This window comes from Boleophthalmus pectinirostris, unplaced genomic scaffold (assembly GCF_026225935.1).
Source record: "Boleophthalmus pectinirostris isolate CB_2022bp ecotype Guang Dong unplaced genomic scaffold, ASM2622593v1 HiC_scaffold_23, whole genome shotgun sequence".
NCBI lineage: Eukaryota > Metazoa > Chordata > Actinopteri > Gobiiformes > Gobiidae > Boleophthalmus > Boleophthalmus pectinirostris.
This window is the reverse complement of record NW_026571207.1, coordinates 17137022-17158571: the sequence shown is the minus strand read 5'-3', so window position 1 is coordinate 17158571 and position 21550 is coordinate 17137022. Positions and strand designations below refer to the sequence as shown.

Here is a 21550-nt window from a genome sequence, read left to right as displayed (position 1 = left end):
TCTATTATCAAAATAATTGCAGCCTTTGATTTGTTTGCAATATACTGTGCAGGCCAGCTTGTGATGTTATATTCACCCAGTGCATTAAATCCAAAACAGCCACAGATAGCATCCAGAACATATGTGACATAGAAATAGGAAAGCCTCATTATTTTTTATGGTCTTGAAATGAGCCTGATGTATCTAGTTACAGGCCCTCCACACTGACAGCTCATTTTCTAGACAATCCTGGCATTGCAGTTCTCAACGAAAGGGGGGAAGAGAGAGGGGAGAAAGAGAGGGGAGAAAGAGAGTGAACACAGCGAAAGTGGGGCTTCCATTGCTTATTCATGACACCGCGCCCGACGCTAGGTGTGTTAATAATCTGGGCAGAAACCAAAGTGAATCGCATTTGTTTGTTGAACGCCAATGCCCGAGTCCAGGCACCAATCGGCAGCAGATGGGAAACAGAGGGGGGGATCAGGGGTATACTAGACAGAAGGAAAGAAGATTAAGAACAGGTAATGTGCTGGGGCAGAGTGTGTATTAAAGTGAGAGGAGTGAGCACCTGAATCGTAAATGGGCCTTGGTAGTGTACACAGAATAAGAAGGAGTGGAGGTGTGGAGTGGGTCTTTAAAGGTTAATCAGGGAAGGAGGGATAAGGGGGCGAGGGGGTGAAGGGAGGGTGCAAGGGAAGGATGCTAGGAGAGGGGCAAATAGAGTTGAGTCCAATAGTAGAAGTGTTGCATTGTCTCGGCAGAATCCAATTCATTGATTATAGCTCCACGCCGAGAAAGCAAGGAAGTGGGCGATTTTTACTAAGTGTACAACTGTGTTCAATTCTCCAAAGTTTACAGTGGTGAAAGCTCAAAGATAAAAAACAAGAATTTGAAGTTTTGAATGTGTGAGGCTTATATTTAGTGTTAAAATAAGTTAACAAAGAAGAATTGTTTATGAAAATTTCAACCACTATGATAAAAGTTTTGGGTTCAAGACACCGCGGGCTGTAGGTAGTAGTTTGACTAGTTGTATTCTACAACCAGGGATACAAGGTTAGAAAATACACAATCGTGGTAGGACTGCAAGATTTATCACAATCAAATGTAAATTGCTATCTGAAAGGCTGCAATTGAGGAAACCAAATTTTCTCCACAAACAACAGATCTGTGTTCTGAAATCAGATTCTTGTGTTGTTTTTTTAGTTAAAATTTTGTGACATGACTGAGAGAATTACAATATTGATTTTTTTTTTTTTTTCATATTTCATATTGTATATTTTAGTTATATATAGTACCAAACTGTATATTTTTTGGTTAAATATACATTTGTAGGCACGTGTTCCATCTTTGCTCTTCATTAAGAAAAAAAAAATCAAGCAGTAGGCATCTAAAGCACTTTCTCCCATCGCCCCATCACACCATCCCCTGTGTGGTCTGGTCACTACTATAACCCCAACAGAATTTACATTTTACAGCTGGGTCTTATCTTGTCCTGGTGTAAATTCTACCTAATGAGGGGTTTACAAAGCTTTAGTGACACAAAGTCCTTTATGGCCCTGGCTCTGCAAACATCAGGGCTGAGCGCACGCACCACACTGACACAACAAAGGAACAGTGCGACAAGGCAAAGCAGCATTTAAAACACACAGAGGTTTGAGGAGATAACATTATGTGAAAGTAACAGGCGCACACGGAGACAGTGCATCAGATTATAGTTATGAGCATCAGTCAGTGGTCAAATGTTATTTGAGAGAATTACACAAGATTGGATATATAGGTGTCAGCTGAAGTCACTATTCTAAACATTTTCTTTGTTATGTATGCAAAATGTAATGTTGTTACAAAGAGTGATTTTCTTAACTGATGTTTTAGATATGACTTGTAGATAGTGTTGTAAGTCAAAATGTTGTCTTTTTATATGTTCACTAACTGGATTCTAAATGTTAATTTATTGTATTAGCTCATGGGCAGGGCATTTAGTTTTATCATCATTAATATGTATTTATTTGTAACCTAATACACTAATGTTATTTTAATAATTTATCTATTGCTACCATGCTGTTTATCTTCAAATTGACTTTACTAAGCGGCACCTAAAATAATATTTGACTTTCCAAGTATAATCAGAGCCAAACCTGGACTTTATCAGGCCTAAGTTAAGGCTAAACCAGGCTTTAAATTTGACTAATCCATGAATAAAGTAGTTCTAATGATTAACAACGAAAACATTTCTAGATCTGTCAATACCATAGTTTGAGAAACACTGGAGTCTTCTATTACTCAAGCGTGTTAATTTCTTCGAACCCCCTTAGAGTATGACTTCACCACAAGTGTGTTGATGACATGGTAGGAGTAAACAGTGATAAACCACCTACCGCGTACACCCTATCCCCATGGACCTGAGCCCTCCGTGTGTGGTTAGAAGTGGGCAGAGCAATCCCCCGTGCAGCCTGTGCCAACCTGGGGCTTGTATTACAGGGATCCCAAGATATCAGACACCAGGCAGGCTGTGCTCCCTCCAGGCAGGGCCCAGTCTGGCAGCTGGCCCGCAGCCCAGATAGCTCTAATCGGCTCTGTTACCTGTAGCACTTACTCCCATTCACGAGCAGCGGAACTATGGCTACTCCGCAGGGGAAATTAGAATACGGTGAGATTTACCCTAAGTAAAACTCTACTATGTGCATTTAAGGTGAAAGAAGGACTCTAAAAGTAATAGTAGTAGTATTAGGTGTTCTAATGATGTTATAAGTCATTAGTAGTATTCTGTGTTTCACATTTCAACACAAACTACTGTGAATAGATGGGGACGTTATTGCCTTGCTTGAAATGTCTCATAGTATGGCATTAAAGGCTTATCTTTTTAGCATTTATTTAATTTCAGCTGTTTTTGAATGGAGGTCTCCTATCCACAGATCTGACTTGTAACTTGCATTTTAACTAGTAGCTCTACTATTTTTCTTAATGGTGCTACAACTGCTATTGAACAAGACATAATGCATTATACATAATTATAATATACTACACTGCACTGAATCAAACATCTGTACTACTACTACTACTACTACTACTACTACTATTACTGCTGCTGCTACTACTACTACTACTGCTGCTGCTACTACAAATGCAATATGCTGTTTTAGTGAATTGAAACTGATATATTGTAAATTACTGTAGTTGGTGGCAGACTGACATCTATTGCTACTACTACTACTACTACTACTACTACTACTACTACTACTACTACTACTACTACTACTACAGCTCTCTAAATGATTGCATTAGCTTTTGCATTCCCTAGGGACACTTCAGAAAATAAATACTTTCTACAGTTCACTAAATGAACTAAGTAGAGAAATTCCTAAGCAGCCACATATTTTGAAGCCATATGGTCATGTGGTAACTAGGCAGATTTTCTGTGTGTTCAATGTGCTGTCATGAGACACTTGTTTTATCTCCCCCTTCTCTTTGTGTGAAGGTAAAGATTAAGAATAAACTCCGCTCTTTTTAAGGGCAAAATCAGCTGTCTTCTGACAAGTGCATTGTAGGCCGCGCTTTTCTGTCCAGAATACAAAGAGACATTTATCACTGCAGCTGGGCTAAACGCAGGAAGGAGGGAGTGGGAGGAAAGGAGAGAGAGAAAAAGAGATGAAGGGAGAGAGAGAGGTGGGGATTCTCCTGTTTTTTTTTTTTTAACCCCTCTCACTTCCTGTCTGTGGGAAAATCCTTTACCTCTTCCGCTCTAATCCTGTCGAGATCTTCCCTTCATTTCCGTGCCATATGAGAATGTCTATTGAGATCCCGCTTGCTTCAGTTGTTATCGCGTCACCCTTGTTTTCTCCCATGGCAACATCATAACTCCTGCAGAATATAAAGCAGGGATATGTAAAGTTATGTCCTGCTCCTCAGTAGTGGCAACAAAAGGTTACTACCTTGGGCACAGCGCAATAACATTTCCATATTCCTCTGCTCATGTATATTCAGGCGCATGGGTTTATTTGATAACTTTTTATAGCTGAAGAAATGCGGCGTATTTCTTGGCATCGTAACATGGAGCAATGTTACTTCAAGGTAGGGATTCAGAATGAGGGATTGGGATACAAATGTGGGTTAGTTGGGAAGTGGGATGTGTATGACTTTATATTGTTGTTCATTGTATTTTGTTATATAATCAAATTTAAATAGAGATTGAGATTCATTCCTCTCTTATTTTCAGTGATATGCTTTTGTGATTTTCTGTCAGTAAAAGCATGTAATTTGGAGGTGAGTTTTGACTTTTGGAGATTTTTATGTTAAATGTTAATGTTCATGAATTCAAAACTGAGTGCCACTTTATTTTACTTATTTATTTTATATATTAAAAAAAAAGGAAAAGGAAAAACAAGAATCCATAATGGGTCAAATTTAAGCTTAAGCAATGGGCTAAATGATTCTGGATGATGTATTTTATCACAGGAATTGTCATTTATGTTTTAAAATTATAATTCAATTCAGTACATTTAAAATATGTTTAGGGACAGTAACAGTACAAGTGGATTTGTTACTCGCTTTGGACTTTTTAATTTCAGTGTTTAGTATTCCCAACTGCAATTGCATGACATGACAAAATGATTTAAAACACCATAATAAATTCTTTTATGTAAAAAGTGGAGCACAATAAAACAATCAAAGCTAAAATTATTTCCCACACTGGACCGCACGGCGAGACCCAGCGCTCCAGGGGTTAAAGAAAAGTCACCCACGCCAGCTCCATCATTACCATTTTTCATTTACCAATTAGCATCACCGCTCTGGCTGTCCCCGCCGTGACCCCAGCGCAATGCCACAGTCATTCTACATTTTGAGTATGTCCCCGTAGACTGAAGCGTGTTAAAGTATTGATGAGCATGTATGCACTGGGACCTGGGAGAGGGTTGAGAGAGGGTTGGGTGCCTTTCGTGACCTTTTCCTGGCTAAAAAGTCTTCGTTCCCGTAGAGCAGGCAGCATGGGATTTTCACTGTCAACACATCTTCATTTCACCCCTGACTCCCTGAGCGCTTCAGTGAACAAAGGGACAAAGTAAATTGGTATGTGCATTGGAGATATTCATTTTCATTTTAATTTTGTAGTAACATTAGTTGTAGAAATCGTGAAATAGTTAGTAGTAGTGTTTTATATTTCAGTGCTCAAACATTATGAATACTTTAAAGGTGCAATATGTAACGTTTCTAGTGAGTGCTTGGATGACCCAGAGTATAGATTTAAGCCTATCTAACTCACTTTATTTCATTATTCTTGAGTGGTGTTGTGTCTCCACAGATCTGACTAGTAGCTTGGCCTGTTATGCCACATGCTTAACCCTCCTACACCCCCAGGTACATTTTTGTTCATCTCAACTTTTCTTTTTGCCTAACTTTGGCTATATTGCATCAAATAGCACCAAAATTGGCCAGTTTGTGTATTTTGTGATGTATTTGTAATTTCTTTGTTTTCTTTCAAGACCACATTAATTGAACAGTCTTTAATCAAAATACTCACACCTGTGGTCCTTAGGTACATTTTTGTCCCTTTGACATCCATTCAAAATGGCTTTTTTATTGGCATAACTTTGTCAGTATATTTTTACTTCTTGATGTATTTTTCATTCTTTGGTGTTGAAGACCCTTCACAAAGTTTTGTTTTAATGTCTTTTTGAATTGTATTGAATTTTGGTATTTTTCTTTTTCCTGTGTATATTCCAATACAAGATTATACAAACTGAAAGACATTTGTACATATGAGTCCACACAGAGACGTAGATATTTGAAGTTAAAATGATATGGGTGTGTTCTAGAGGAGCTCCCAGTTTCTGATAATCCCAACAAATTGAAAGATATAGATAAAATCTTTTTTTTTTCATGTACATAATTTGATATTTTTGCTGTCAAAAATGGTATTTAAGGGGTTATTTTATTTTATTTTTTGTATGTATGATTAGGGCAGAAGTAAATGAACATTGATATAAAAAGGTTTGACAGAAATCCATACTAAGGGTTAAAAAGATAATATGTGACATAATAATGATATAAAAATTAGACAAAGATGCTAGCTAAATTGGTATGTGCATTGGAGATTTTAGGGTCTAATTTTGATAAAAATGTTTTGGCATTGCTCATGTTACATTTGACTTGTCCAGTGAGAGAGGTTTTGAAATAATAAAAACGCTATGTACTAAATTTGACTGTCTCATAACATTTACACATTCATTCTGTACTTAAAACAAGAAGCATAAACAAACAATACTGCATACTACAACATGCTAAAGGTCCAAAGCTAAATGGACACATGTTTTCGACTGCGCAAAGCTGCAGGTGCTACAAAACCCCATTAATGTCCTTCCATTTGCATTAAGCACATTATTCACAAAGATCCTGGTTTGCTCTCGTCCTGCAAATACATTGTTTCCAGGAGAGGGAGGAGGCACTATTTTTATCTATTCCTCTAATTATCATGTGGCATTAATATGTTATCTACGGCTGCTGTGATTCACCCTGCATTAGGCGTATTTGTAAAATCTAGCTTCTGTGTGCATTTCTACTTTGCAAGTGTGTTATCGACTGATGAATAAAAGTGTCTTAATGGTTGCCTATGCCATGTGACTCCTCCACCTCTGCAGTCCCTGGCTCCTGAAAAGGGGAGGATAAAACATAATGGAAGAGGCTGGCTGTTAAGTTTAATGGCAGGCGAGGAAGTCTCCCAATGGTTCTTTTTAATGATGTGCCTGTTCCCGTGCTGTCCTTGTTAAAGATGAGACCAGGATGTTAGCAGAGGACTGGGGGAGAGAGAGAAAGAGGAGACCCCCACTATGTGCAGACCAAAGAGGGAGTCATGTGATCAGCCGTGTGGTCCTATAGAGTCATATGAGGGCTTGGAATCAAAATGGAGGAAAGTTACATAAAGTAAAATAATAATAGCGCAGTGAATTTGATGATGCCATAATTTCAGATGGATTGAAAATCTGATTCTTTTAGTGACTTGACCGAAGAACTTGTTACACTACCACAAGAATCTGTATTTCAGCTTCGCCCATTATAATGTTGTGTAAATGTGAAGCCAGCAATAACCGTGGGAGAGTTTTTAAAAGAAATATCCAACTTCCAAATGTGGAATCGTTACTTGTTAGGGGTTGGCTCCAAAAATGTGTCATATTAATCTCATGGTTTAAAGTCCTTTGACATCATTCGTGTCTTTGGGGTGGAAAAATAGCACCAGTTTCTGAAGTTGTTGTGCAAAAAATAATTAAACTTTTGTGTATTTATGCTGACAGACAAAACTTTGTGCCCATTTTGCGGCTAGGCTCAGTAACCACAGAGATTTTGATAAATCCGGTCAACAAATCTGCAATTTTCACCATAGAATTCTGATCTGTTCTCAGCTCAATGTTAAACTATAGGGATTTTAGGATGCTGTTATTTGTTTGCGTTTAATGCCCAAACGCAATCAAATATTTACACTTATATAACTGAGGGAACAGGCATATGGTGTCCACCCACCAGCCCAGAAACTGCCAGTTCAAACCTGTTGATCTGTTGTGTCCCTAGGCAAGACACTCCCACCCACATTATTTATTTGAATGCATTTATTTGCATTATTTATCTTAACAAAAACATATAGTGAAAAAGAGCCAGCAAAATCAAAACAATACCTTTTTCCATTTCAAACCTTCAGCTAAATCCTCTGGAGCTACATTTGCTGTATCGCACAAATCCTACAAGTTATCATTATATTAGCTTCAGTCCGTAAACGTATATGCACCAGTGTGATTTCAACCATATCAGACACATGTTGCTTGTTCCTAGGGCTAACTTCCCTCCTCACCTAAGGAACTCTGGGATGAAGAAAAGCAGGAGAATTGGATCTTTGACACCTGTCACTTCCACTCGGCTGCACCTTGCTCCCCGCGCCACACATAAGGGCTTTCCATGTCACAGCTCAGCGTGCTACCCCAAGTGGGCACCGGGGCCTCGCAAAATCCAATTACCCTCACTGTGTCAGACCCCTGCCACCCTCCTTATGTACGCTACTGCTCATGCTCCCCAAAATCAACCAAGATGTGCCCATTAGTTCCTCTCCTTTCTTCAAGACCTCCCCCTGCACCTCCGTCTCAATCTATGTGTCTATACAGCTGGAGCGTTCTCCAGCGAGTGAGCGGTTGGAGCACGGAGGCGGCTAATGCTACGGACATTGGTTTTGACGGTATGATATTAAGTGGTATCATGGACTGGTCTCACTGTGGCGAATAATGGCGCCCGGGAGAGGAGCAGCATGCCGCGTTGGTGCCAAACGGAATGGCTTTGGTGACAAGGGAGCGGAACATTTCTCTTACAAGCTATAATGTACTCAATAGGGAGCTGGCGCTGTGTGCCCAGGCTTTATTTGCGGTTATTGAGTGGCAATGTCAATCTTAATCAAAGTGGGGATTTGAAAGGTAAAAATCTGGCTGTAGATACAATAAATGGCCTGTACAAATATGTTTTGAAAGGCAGAGGTTGTAGTAGTTGAGCAGTCTTTATTTCAGTGTTAATGATCTTGATTAAAAAAACAAGAAGAAGAAGAACTGCAAATCTAAGCACATTTTGAAACGCTGTGGGGAAAATGATCATAAAACAGTTTTCAAAATTTGTTAAGTGTTGTACTGTGTGAATTAATTAATTCTGCACAAAATTTTATTAACTTCTGGCCAGGGCCCACTCCCTTTTTGTCTCCATGGAGATGATTGTATTTTCCATTTTGGAATATTCCACAGTATGTAGGGGTGTTACGATATCCAAGTCTCACGATATGATATTGTCACTGTATGAACCTCACGGTACGATATTTATTGCAATACTGTGGGAAGGCTCATGATATGGCGGGAGGCTCATGATTAGGGATGTAACAATATCCTAATCTCTCAATACAATATTTTCACAATATACATCTCACAGTACAATATCTATTGCGATATTTTGTGGAAGCTAACAAAACTGTTACTATGCTAGTTTTTTCCTCTTAAAATGCTTTGACAAGACGTAATCCAAAGAATAAGACTGCTATTTCTTCATGTAGTCTACACTGAAATGGAGCAAAGGCCTATGTATTTCTCTCTGTCTTTTTTAGCTTTTGCTGCACCATAACTCTTAATTTAAGCAAAGAGACTTGTAATTCTATATATTGTGATGGCCCACGGTATTATTGTGAGAACTTTGATGATACGATATCACGATATTTACGTTATTGTTACATCCCTAACAGTACAGCATTAAACACATGTAGGAGCAGGCTTGTCTCTTCACAGATCTGACCTGTGACTAAGCCTGGTGGCGTCACCTGCTTTTCTAGATAAATCAAAATTTAATGCCATTCTGTGAAACATTCCAGGCAAAGCAATAACTTCTCCAGAGAGACAAGCAGCTGACGATACCTCCAGCAGAAAAGTGCCACAGTGCAGCTTTAAAGTTGGTAAACAGAATTTGAAAAAGAATAAAATAGATATATACAAATAGAAATCTTGTCCAGTATATCTCTGAGTTTCTTATTTGCTGTGTTGCCAATCTTGTGACAATCTAACACGTTTCAAATAACCGTCGGGGTGCCTGGAACACCTGTCCTCGTGTCACACTACTTGGCCCAGAACTTGGCACAATCAGAACTTCATATGCTGTTAAGGCGGTCAGAGCCAGGTACAATGCAAGACATGGGAGAGAGCTGAGACAGTTCATCTCCTGGTTCAAGATAAAATGGAATATAAAACACCCCGTCTGGGCTGACACAAAGCGAACAAGACTGAATGAGACAGCAGATCATATTAATTATGTAAGACCACTCGTTTGAGGCAAGGCTGAGGTTCACAAGGGGAGATGAGATGTTGGTTTTTGGCTCTTAGACTTAGTAAAAGTGCTGCTAAGGTATGCTAAGATTTTCCATTTGGTTACTTACTGTATAGAATTGGACTCACGCTGTAGAGAATTGCATATTGCCTCTGTAGGTCTTAAAGGTGCAGTGTGTAACTTTTTGGTTGGGGGTCCGTTACCTGCTTGTTTATATGGATATGCCATTGCTTTGACTTGAATGTTCCACAGTATGATATTGAACAGCTCTGCCTTATATTTGTTCAATTACAGGTGGTTTTATTCCTCAATAATACATAGAAAAAACAGGCATTTTGACTGAGCGGAGTGGCCTCTTTATAGATCTGACCTGTAACATGGCCTGGTTTGGTCTCAGAAAGTTTTAATATCATACCGTGGAACATTCCAGACAAAGCAATAACATCTCCATGGAGAAAAGCACCCAGAAAAGTCACACAATGCACCTTTACACCAGGTGCTTTTTTATCCAGTTTTTCATTTAGTAGATTTATTTATGTTAAAACTCAAGAACAATTAAATTGCATTTGTATTTTATTTATCTAACTTTTGATTAACTATGAAAATCCCAGTGCGATTAAAAACTCTTACAAGTGAGTCCTGACCAGGAGGCATAAACAATAATAAAATAACAGAAAAGAAAGAAGCTCCAAGAAGTGCAAGTTAACAACAATGGCATTTTTAACTAAGCATTCTTGAAAAATTATATCAGATGCCCTTCCAGATGCAACAATCTTCACGAATCTGGTGTTTGAATACTCTTATACTCCCTGTGCCATGGCTGGATAAAGATATTTCACCATAATAAGATGGCTGTTGCTGAGAATTTTCTTCACATCTATAGATTTCAGATTAGAGGCATTATTTACCTCCAGGATGGAAATTGTACCTGATATTTTTGGCATTAATGATTGCACTGTGTAGTTCTACCGTCCCCAGGCCTCCTCGTCGTTCTCTTCTCAAACGCTTTCATCTACCCCCCAACCCTATTCACAAATGTAATTTAAAAGTCTGTTTCTATCCCCCTCTCTTTGGCAAAAGGCTCAAGGGTGCGCCAGTAAATTAGCTCGCTAGCTCGGTCAAGCTTAAATACAGAAATGCTGCGTTTGTTCCAGTGTATTTAAAAATGTCCTCTGCCTAAGTATCAGGGAGGCCAAAACGTGGGCAGGCGGGCGGTCCGATTGGCCAGATTGGAGTAAGTGAGTAGCTTTCCCATTGGCCCTGCTGTGAAACGAGTATTGGGAGTGCATTATGGTGTAGTTGTAGCGGGCCTAAAGGGCTGCTTAATTTGAAGGCCGTCATTAGTGGGGCAGATTGGGACAGCAGTGACATTGGCTGTGTCATTATGGCCAAGTGCTAACTCTACAGGCCTACTATTAGCAAATACAGCAAGGAGCACGAGTGCAGTGTTGCGTTACATTCTGGTATTGTTGTCTCGTTCATTAAATCCACAGTGATTTCAGTCGTAGCTGATTGAAATGGCGTGGTTCCAAATGGTATACAGTATCGGCCTACATGCTGTTCAAAGGCAATAATCAATTTAACTTCAAATGGATCGGATTACTTAATGTGAGCATGGCATCTCCAGTTTCAGTGTTCTAATGACTTCCTTTGTAATTCCCAGTCATAATCGGCAGCATGTAGCATCATAACCAGAGCGGGTGGTGAAATGTTCTTCAAGTGTAATACAGTAGCTATATCATATTTTGTGTGGGTGCAAGAAACACAACCTCTCTGTCAAACTATGGTTTCTGCCTCGCGCCTTTTTCTAATCATCCTGTCATCATTAAACTAAACAAACACATTAGACTTAATGCTTTTTCTGTTGATTTTCTCCACTTAGAAACATCTGCCATGTCGTTTGTGGAATGCACTGAGACAGCAGAAAGAAGCCATGGTCTTAGCTCTAGTTCCACTGTGCTTAAAACATCTTTTTATGTTTAGCTCATTGTCGTGTTGCCAAGCTCATAGCGTGACCCAATTAAAATTTTGCAAACATGCCCCTAAAACAGTTGAATTTGTTTCATTTAACATAGAGCCAGAGAGAGGCTGCTGTATGTAGATGTGTAAATCATTGATAAAAGCATTCTCGAGCAGTTGTGAGAGCTCTGACCTTTGGTACAGCAGTGGTAGAAGCCCAGGCTCAGAAAAGGTGTAGTATGAGCAGTGCGCTCAATGGGAGCACATCCTCCACTTATGTATGTCATCATGATATCCGACTCACATCATTTCCACTACATCAGGCAGTGCATTGTCCATTGTGAGCTAAACACTGCTCTGCTCCACTCTGTGCTCTCGTGCAGCTCTTAAACACATGCTGTTTGTACCACTTTAACAGTCAGAGCACTGTTTGTCAACACCACTTTGAAAATGCATTCTTTATGCTGGGCGCTGCTATAGAACAGGCTCCCTGGACCCATTGGGTGAGCACTGAGGGAGAGATAAGAGACAGCAAAGGTAAATATTAATATTTCTAAATATTAATATTAATATTTCTAAATATTAATATTTAGAATTAATAAACATCTGTTCTATATTGGTGTAACAATCAACTAGAGCTCTGTTGGGCTGAATACTGAAAACTCTGAACCCTCGCTCTATAAAAGCACAAGAATGCCACTTTGAGCTGCTACATTAGAGCTAAAGAGGTCGCCCTGTAAGCCTTACTTCTGTGACAGTTAGTATTGAGTGGAAGAGCAGAGTCTGCGCTGGCAATGACAGAAATGACTGGGAACATTTTTTGGGTAGTGGATTGATGTAATTACAATGGTGGATGTGAGTTCATAATATTGATGAGCTGTGTGTCAAGGGTAGGAGTACATGGGTGCAGAGGAACGTGGGTGCACGGGTGCAAAGGACAGAATCTGGGTGCATGGGTGCAGAGGACAAGAGCTGGGTGGATGGGTAAAGAGGACTGGAGCACATGGCTGCGGAGGGACCTGGGTGGATGGATGTTCCGTGTCTGGCTGAGGGGTGTGTCATGTGACTAAACCAGATGCTGAGGGGAGCAGGAGCTGCTCACTGTTGTGCTCAGACTGATGGCTAGCGTAGCGTGCTAAGGGTGCCCCTCCGCTGTTTGTAAAAACAAGACCATCACACTCCATCTTGCAGCTCCCGCAGGAGCCAGGCCTGGGGGCTGATTTATGGCCCACGGACTGAATTGGCTGGCTGCGATGACAGCAGTGCTTGGACTCTCCCTGGTGAGAGGGCCTAGCCTCAGCTGCCCACAGACTGTCCTCTGATCCAGTTAGCCACTCAACATGCTAAGCTCCAGCACTAGAGCAGCATAGGAGGCCAGATCTGTTTGGTCTCAAGCACACTTTGGACTCAGTTACAAAGTCTTGTCCCCACTCTTCCACGAAGTTTCTCTGCAATTAAAATATCAGCATTCAAATAGTGGCATGCTTCTCCAGAATGTGTTCTACTCTATATTTTTGAAGTCACTTTTTGTCTCCTCCAACTTCTGCATCAAGTATTCTATCAACACTCAGCACTAACAATTTAGATCTAATCAATCTTTGCCATGTGACTGCCAGGTCGGAAAATTAATATAGAACGCAATTAGATGGAGCCATTTCCCTGTCAAAGCTACATCACCAGTGTGAGAGATGAGCAAGATGAATGGTATTTTAAACTTCACAATCAAACATGGCTGTCGCAAAAGGAGGTCACACGAATGCTATTCTTTATGTTGAAGTGCGACACGGGTCTGGCTCCCTCTCAACTCTACAATCACACACAAAGTGTAACAGCAAGGCATTTTTTAAAAAGCTTATGAATCAGACTGTAAAAACTGTACAGCATTCAGAAGTCTGTATTTTCACCTGACAAACGGAATCAGGCCATCTATTCCAAACACCACAGAAATGTCAGCACTTTAAAAGCCATGTAACAAAATGCATTATAGTGGCAGACATTCTTCACGAAATGATTTATAATGCCACATTTCTGCTCCATATTCTTCTTAAGGTTCATCTTGTTTTAACACAAGACTGACTGAATTGTGTCAAACTTCAAGTCCCCATTGTCTTGTGGCTAAAGTAAGAATCCTGGAGTATAGAAATATGTCACCGCCTGGGACGGGACCAAACAATTTCCATGAGACAAGATTTTAACATCATTTCTAATATATAAATTTCACGATTCAGTTTCCAATTTTTGTTTGCTGCTTTATGGAACTGTAAGAGATGTAACTCACCATCACGTAACCCTTTTTTTGTAAGCACTCTCATGAGATCTTGTAGCATGAGATCTTGTCCTGTCCCTCGTCACTGGTCTAATGTTTTGAATGAGATCAGTACAATAATCTGATGCTCTGCTTATTGTTCCGACACATAATTTAGCAGATTGCATAATTGTTTGCAACCTTTAGGGCTACATGTGCTAGTTTTGGAAGGGAAACATGTCTTTGTTGTGTAAAGCCAAACTACAGCCAAAAATGGATGTGGAATAAATAGCTGGCAAGGGCTCAGGGATTTTTTCACCCTCTTTCCGCTTTGTGTTGGAGGATTTTAGAGGCTTTTGCTGATTTCTCTGTTTTGCTACATTAGCTGCTACCAAATAGAGCCCCCCAGCTAGCAGTGTGCTTCTATCAGTACAGGCAAAAGGTAGTGCCACTTTAAGTTGCCATTTTCCGAGCTAAGGATTGAACGGCTGAATACAATAAGAATGAAGCAGAGATGCAGGAATCCATTGTGAGCCGGTCTACAATGCAACATGGAACAGGCTTTTTTACTGTAAATCCAAAACAATTTTCGCCCAAGATTGCGAGGCATTCAAGGTTTTGTAACATTGAAATTTTTCATCCCCAAACGCAGTTCAAAGCAGCAATAATAGACCTTATGAATGGGGAAAAGCAGCACAACAAATAATAAATAGGGAAAAATTAAAAGAATAGTAAGGCCAAGCAGAATGTATTTAGTTTTATAGTATTTTTTTGTCATTTTATTTTGTTTTTATTTTACTCATTTGTTTATTTAAAAGGCCCTTATTACATTGTTTTCTCATCACAAACATACCTGGAGTTGTGTTTTGATTCACACAAGTCTGAGTTCTTCTCCCGAACTGAAAACATCCTGTTCCCCCTTGTGATGTCATGTGGTAATACAGATGCTCCACTGTGTTTTTAAACTTCATGCACCTTCACTAGATCATTTGGAACAGTTCAGGAATTTCCCATCTCTACTGAAGGTAAAAGGTAGCTGTTAACTTGAAAACTACCGCTTCATGACAAGGTGGAGCAGAATATTTTGAGCTTTTGAGATGTACGCAGACTAATAATACAAACAAAACACATGTCTGTTTTAGATGTGGTCAAAACATTATAGCCTGACTTAAAGCTTGCAAGAGTAAATTTTATGCAATAAAGCAGTGTTCAATTTTTCAGTTTTTTTTCCCTGGGGACCCATATTGTAAAGTCACAAACCTTCGCGACCCAAGTCAATAGACATTACTCGTAAATTACAAAATAAAGGTGGATTTGACCATTATTGAACATTAATGAGGATATTTTATTGTTGACTGAGTGATCGTGCCTCTCTGAACAATTATTATTACTCAAGTTTTAAACAATGAAATAGTAACTGAAGTAGCAATAAAAGTCGCCTATTTCGATATTAAATGTAGCCCATTTCTTTTTCTTTTCAATATTTGAAACAGCAACATTGGAACAAGTCAATAAAATAATTACAAAGAGATTAGAAATTATACAAAACATGTCTTAATGTGTCAGAACTATATATTGCAGACCTACATGCAGATCGTGATAAGGCAACCCAAAAAAATCTCTGACAGTCTTAACCCAGTCTACAATGCAATATAGGACCTCTAATTTAAGGTATCATTAGTATTAGCGATCAGCATATTTTTCTTTCTTAAATTTTTTGAGTTGATGTTTTATTCCCAGTGACGTAATGTTTTCATGTGTAATCGTAGGAGAAAAAAAAAAAAATTTACACAAACAGTATGAGAAGAACAAAACACAAGTGAAATCATCTCTGGCGCCTTCTTTGTCAAGTGTCTGATTTGCGCTCCATGCCACGCACTACACGCTGCGTTATGTTTTAAACCCTCTTCAAAACACCTCCACCTCCCTACTGTGCTCCCTCAGTAATTATTCAGCATTAAACGCAGACAGGAAGAACTTTTCACCGACTTCCTGCTCCGAACCCTGTGTCGGAGTGTGATTGGCAGCTGTATATTTTCTTTTTCTTTTTTTTTTTTTCCTCCAAGACGATTTTGCCATCTCCCATTCTCAGACTTGTTGACTTCCAGACTCGTTCACTCATCCGTCGCTATTGGGCTGTGATTGTATTTTGTATGAGGTCAATGGCCCTGCTACTTTTTTCATTTAAATTCTCCCTCTTCCATTTTATTTGCGAGTCTTTTCGAGCAACATCTGCGCGCATGGAGCTGTAAGCATGGGCAGGATGTGTGTGTTAATGGCACTTGGCGTTCCTAACAATACCATTTACAAGCCAGTTGCTCCCCCATAGACCCCTGAAGGAAAGGAGAGATAGCGTATTCAACTTCCATGTATGCAGTTCTAAATCAGTGTGTTCAACAGTGTGTATTCCTTTGTGCCTCCAGGCTTTTCATGCTTTAAAAAGTGCTCCCGGCAATGGGAAAAAAAAAAAAAAAAAAACTATTTAGAGGAAATGGCATTCATTAAAAAGAAGCTTGTAGATCTTTAATCGGCTCAGAGTAAAAAAATCACATGTCAAACAAAATGTACTTGATATTTCAGATCACTAAAACTGGAGTTTACCATCACAGCAAGCAAAAAAATATGCAATTCCCCAAATTATTAACAATAAATCTGCTTTGAATATAGTATTTACAAGTTGAAATTTCTGTCATTTGAGCCTGATGCGAACCTACAATGTGCATACTTTATACTGGGCATTGTGTAGCGTGTACCTGGTAAAGAGTACGTGTTGTGATTATATTATTACTTTCTGATTGGAGGCCTTCTTCTCGAACAAAGCCGAGCGCGCTGGCTTTTGTCTCCTTGATTGCAGCTGGTGCCACTCTTGGAAACAATCAGCCTCCCATGCAAATTTCCACAGAATGGGACTTGATTCTTTACCAAATGAATGTATGGCAATGTGCAGAGTGCCGCCTAAATTAGCCCTGTTTCAGACAAGTTGGAAGTCACTTTTGTGTTCAGTTGGGTTTGGACACAGGTGTGAGGGTTTTTGCTTGAATTGGATAGTAGTAATTTTGGTAAACAAGAAGGTATTGATTCTCTCATTTTTATTGTGTAGTCCAATCTGGGCACAAGTTGCTCAAAGTTGGAGAGAGTTCTAGTTGCTTTTGGCATCACATAGAGTACAGCCTAAACAATGCCCAGTTAGGAGTGAGGTTGTAAAATTTGCTATGAATAGAAAAGATTTTTTGCACAGGATAGATGCAACTGTAAAAGGGGGACATTCAGCAGTGGGAGTGACATTCACTGGTGGTATACAGACTCCTTCCAGTTCTTTGGTGTGTGGGTTTGCCATATTTAGGCCCCATCCACACTAGTATGTATTCGAGTTGTTTTTGTTGCGTATGCAGTGTTCGTCCACACTAATCCCATGGAAAACGGCTCCAGAGGTGAAACGAACTGGTGCCACCAGCTCTCACGAATTCATCTGAGTACGGATCTGATCCAGCACTGTGTGGATGCCTGAAAACACTGATATGGTGACGTAGGAGCTCAAGTTGCCATCCTTATTGGACCACGTCACTGTGACTACCGCATTCCTGATTCGCTGGGTTTGTGACATTGGTCATGTGATGCTCTTGCAGAAAACAGTTCAAACAAGCCATAGACAAACTGGAAACAGCATACAGAGTAGCTAGAACTACTTGCACAGAACAGACTCACCATTAGCAGAACACCCCTCTGTCACAGAAAGAACAATGAGCGAGCTGTTTTTTGAAAAATGTAAACAAATATGTGCAAAGTTGTGTGGATAGAGAAGGCTTGTGGACACAGAAACAAAGTGTCTGGACGCAAATCATTTCTGATTCAGTGATACAGTGATTCGTTTAATTGTAAACATAGCCTTAAAACTCATTTTGAACATGTTTTGGTCCTCCTTTGGACAATCTCTTCTTCAGAACTACAGTGAAAATGATGAAGTCCATTAAGACCTGGTACTGCCCTGGATTAGACCTGGAATAGTTCTGTTACATTCTTGATTTAGATGTGGTGGTACGTAGAAAGCCAAATCATTTCTTTCATAGTACTTTGAAAGCCACTGATCTAGGCTATTGTGTTGGAAAATTTAATATATTAAAAGCACTTCTAAATTCTACAGGCCAATTTGACTGGAGGGCAGAAATAGTGTACAGATAGTACATCCTTAAAAGAAACACAGAACCATGATTTTACCTTTAGCTATATCCTCGTTGTTTTGTGCATAAATAAGGCGCTTGCCGTCTGAACACATCCTGCTACAATGACTTCTAACAGCCACTTACAGCACCAAAGACTTCTGTTATTTTTGCATTAAAGATGTAAACAGGCTCTATAACAATCCTTTCTTCTTTTCTGCATTCTCAGTTGCGTTAGTCTATTCATTATTACCACCATGCGCCAGTGATCAAAGCCAGCTCTTTCTTTTGCTCATCTACGGTCACTCTCGCCATGTCAGTCCTCGTGTTAGCGTCCCCCGCTAACATAATTAGAGCTTCTCATACTTGTGTTCCAACATCCTCACACCATTGCAATCCCTCACTCATTTAGCTGCATGTTATCTGTCAGCCTCGTCAGATTACACTTTGTGAGAGACAAACGCCGGTATAGCTGTCCCTGAAAAGCCCGTCTCAAATCTTTAAATATCGATCCCCCGGGGGGCCTTAGTCGAGGTGCTTCTCCCTCTCTCTCCACCATTCAGGAAGAAAAAAACAGATCATTAGTGATTTTAATTAGGTGATCTGTCAAGCCGCGATTGCCAGATGTAAGCGTATGCATTTGGGTCGATTGTAAATCCCTCTCGCGCACGCTCCTTCCTTGTCACCTTGAGCAGCTAGAATGGAGGATGTCTCTTGCTAGGAACAAGACAAGCAGGAGGGGAGAGGAGAAATGTGTCATAGCGGATATATACGAGGTTGGTTGTGGTGTTAGATTGGAGGTGGGGAGCTGCGATGGAATACAGGAGAAACGAGCTTGGTGGGTTGAAAAATGAACAAGAAAGATATGGCAAGAAATAAGCGTTGATCACATTTTTAGGATGGATTCAGGCTGTACACTAGACTGTCGTTTGCTGGATCAATGGCATATGGAGTGAACTACTGTAGGTGCTCCAAATCAAGCCTAGCTATAAATCTAGAGATGTGTCCACTACTGATGCCCACAGCTCTTAACAGGTTGAAACTAGGGGGTCAAATGCAAAGAGCAAATTGGAAAATCAGTATGATATTAAACACATTAATGCAGCAATATTCAAATATAATAGTTGTAGTTTATATTGCCGTGCTTTCTTAGTGTGAGGGGAATTATCTCTTCCCAGATCTGACCTGTAACTTGGACTGGCGCCATCACTTACTAGTCTTCACAGATATAGTTAAAAGCCTTATCATTCAATGCAAAGCAAGAGAAGATCTTATAATTTTCTATGGAGATTTGGACTTGAATTACTTCTTGGGTAATGCTGTCAGTCGCTTTATTTTGTTCTGGCACTAAGCTGCAAAAATGTTATTAAACTTGTGTTTTTAAGGTCAGGTGGGAAATCAATTAAAACCATGAATCACCCGAAAAAGTAGTTGTTGTTTTGCCACGTCGCCCAGCCCTTATGATTTCAAGTATTATGCCCGACGCTGAAGTAATGGGTTTCATATTTGCTCGGATTTCACGGCTAAATTGTTCAATAATCACCTTGACACTTTGCGGTTATTGCGATTTGAGCATGAAAAAAAAAAGATCTATTGTGTGTCCTTTCGGAGAGTACAGCCTCCTGGAGACGCAGACAAATCTTTTTTTCACTCCAGCGTTAAACATCATTACATATTTATAACTCGGCGCCAGATGACAGAGACAGAGAGGCAGAGAGGCAACAACACCGCAACCCGTCTGACGCTGCTCGCCGAGATGGATCTGATTGCACTGTTTAAAGCCGCCTCTCCTCCCGTGTTGCTATAGAAAACCCAATTATACAAGAGCTGCAAATGGACTTTTGATTTAACAATTCCTAATTTAATTGCCACATTAGGAGTGCCCTAAACATCTCGTTGTGCTGCTGTGAAAGGCAGTGCAGTGTAGAGAGATGAAATTGAAGTTAGTAGATACTGCAAAAGAGAACAGGAAAACATGGACTCATCTCAAGGCTTGGTGAAAGGAGATATGTTCAAAATGGCCTGTTATGAAAATATTGATCACAAAATGATGATTCATGTTATAATGACGTTTATGTAGTATGAATGATGCACAGAGAAACTTTCAACATATCTAATGGTGTATTGTTGTTTTTCTGTTGCAGATTCCAATGAAGGCTTCCACTGCCAGGATGAGTGCCGTATCCTTGGACACTCTGACCGCTGCTGGATGCCACGCGTGGCTGTGCCGGCCCGTGCCAAGTCACCAGAGCACTCTCGTAATGTCATCGCCCTGTCCATCGAGGCCACTACAGTGGACGTGCCACACTACGAGGATGGCACCATCAAAAGGACTTTTGCCACCTTTGGCAAGGACGGCCATGAAGATGTGGAGCGGGGCGATCTGAAGGGGAAGCGGACTCAGGAGTCTCAGGTGTGCAGCCCTAAGGCCAATGGAGGGGCTGTGCGAGAGGCAGGGAATGGACGTGAGGCGGCCAGCCCCATCACCTCCCCTGTGCACCTGAAGAGTCCAGTGTCCAAACCCTGCCCCTCCGCCTACAACACACTCAAGTGTCGCGATGCCGAGCGCATCGCTAACCACAGCCTGCTGCGGCAGCCTGAGGGCAAGGACAGTGAGCCGTCTGTGAGGGAGATCAACACTCTCCTCCAGGACGGCCGGGACAAAGAGTCCCCCAGCACCAAGCGCCTCAAAGACATAGTGCTTTAGCCTGGACTGGATGGGCTCACTCACGTTTAGAAACCCGCAATAGCTGTGCGCACAGGAGGCCGGCCTGCTGCAGAGACACACCCATGTGCAGTGTACAGTGTCCAGTCCGTCTTCTGATGGACTGCAGTACGCTGTAGCTAGTCGTGTGCTCCACCTGAGCTAGTGGATGTGGCTTTGTCGTAGTGGCAGTACTTTTCCTTGTTTGCTTTGTGTTCCCTTCTCTCAGTTGCAGTTAGTGGACAGGTGACTGTTGACTGCATCGACCGGCTGGAGGAGCTGTCCAGCTCTCAGCACCAAAGCAGGACACCACTTGTGTGGACACCCGAGGTGCCATTCCCGAGTACAGTTTTGCCTTTTGGACTACTTTTGTACCACAAACTGATATTTGCCTTTTTGGTTTTTGCAGTTTGTTCTAGCTGCCAAAATCGCTTTGTTCCTTTGTACAGTGATCTCTGTCAATGTATTAAACCACAGTGAACACAGGATGAACTGTCTGGGCTGACTCCAGTGTGGAGTGTTCAGAGACTAATGAGAGGACTACTGGCTCCACGTCCCTGAGACAGGCTGTCCTCAGGCTGTGGGCTTTAACACTGGTCATGTTTGATGAGCCTAAAGAACTATTACAACCTGCCCCGCACTCTCTCAAATGGGACAGACACATCCTAGTGTTTCTTTTGA

General features: G+C 40.6%; 1 protein-coding gene across 3 annotated transcripts in view; it reads left to right on the top strand.

Moving 5' to 3' along the window:
* Window positions 1-20992, top strand: part of pcdh19 (protocadherin 19) — an 81782-nt gene extending 60790 nt beyond the window's left edge. For all 3 annotated transcript variants that reach the window (XM_020923494.2, XM_055159667.1, XM_020923493.2), the window contains exon 5: window positions 20310-20992. In XM_020923494.2, coding sequence (XP_020779153.1) covers window positions 20310-20872 — 563 coding nt within the window. In that variant the 3' untranslated portion in view covers window positions 20873-20992. The remainder of the gene's footprint in view (window positions 1-20309) is intronic.
* The last annotated feature ends 558 nt before the right edge of the window (window positions 20993-21550 follow it).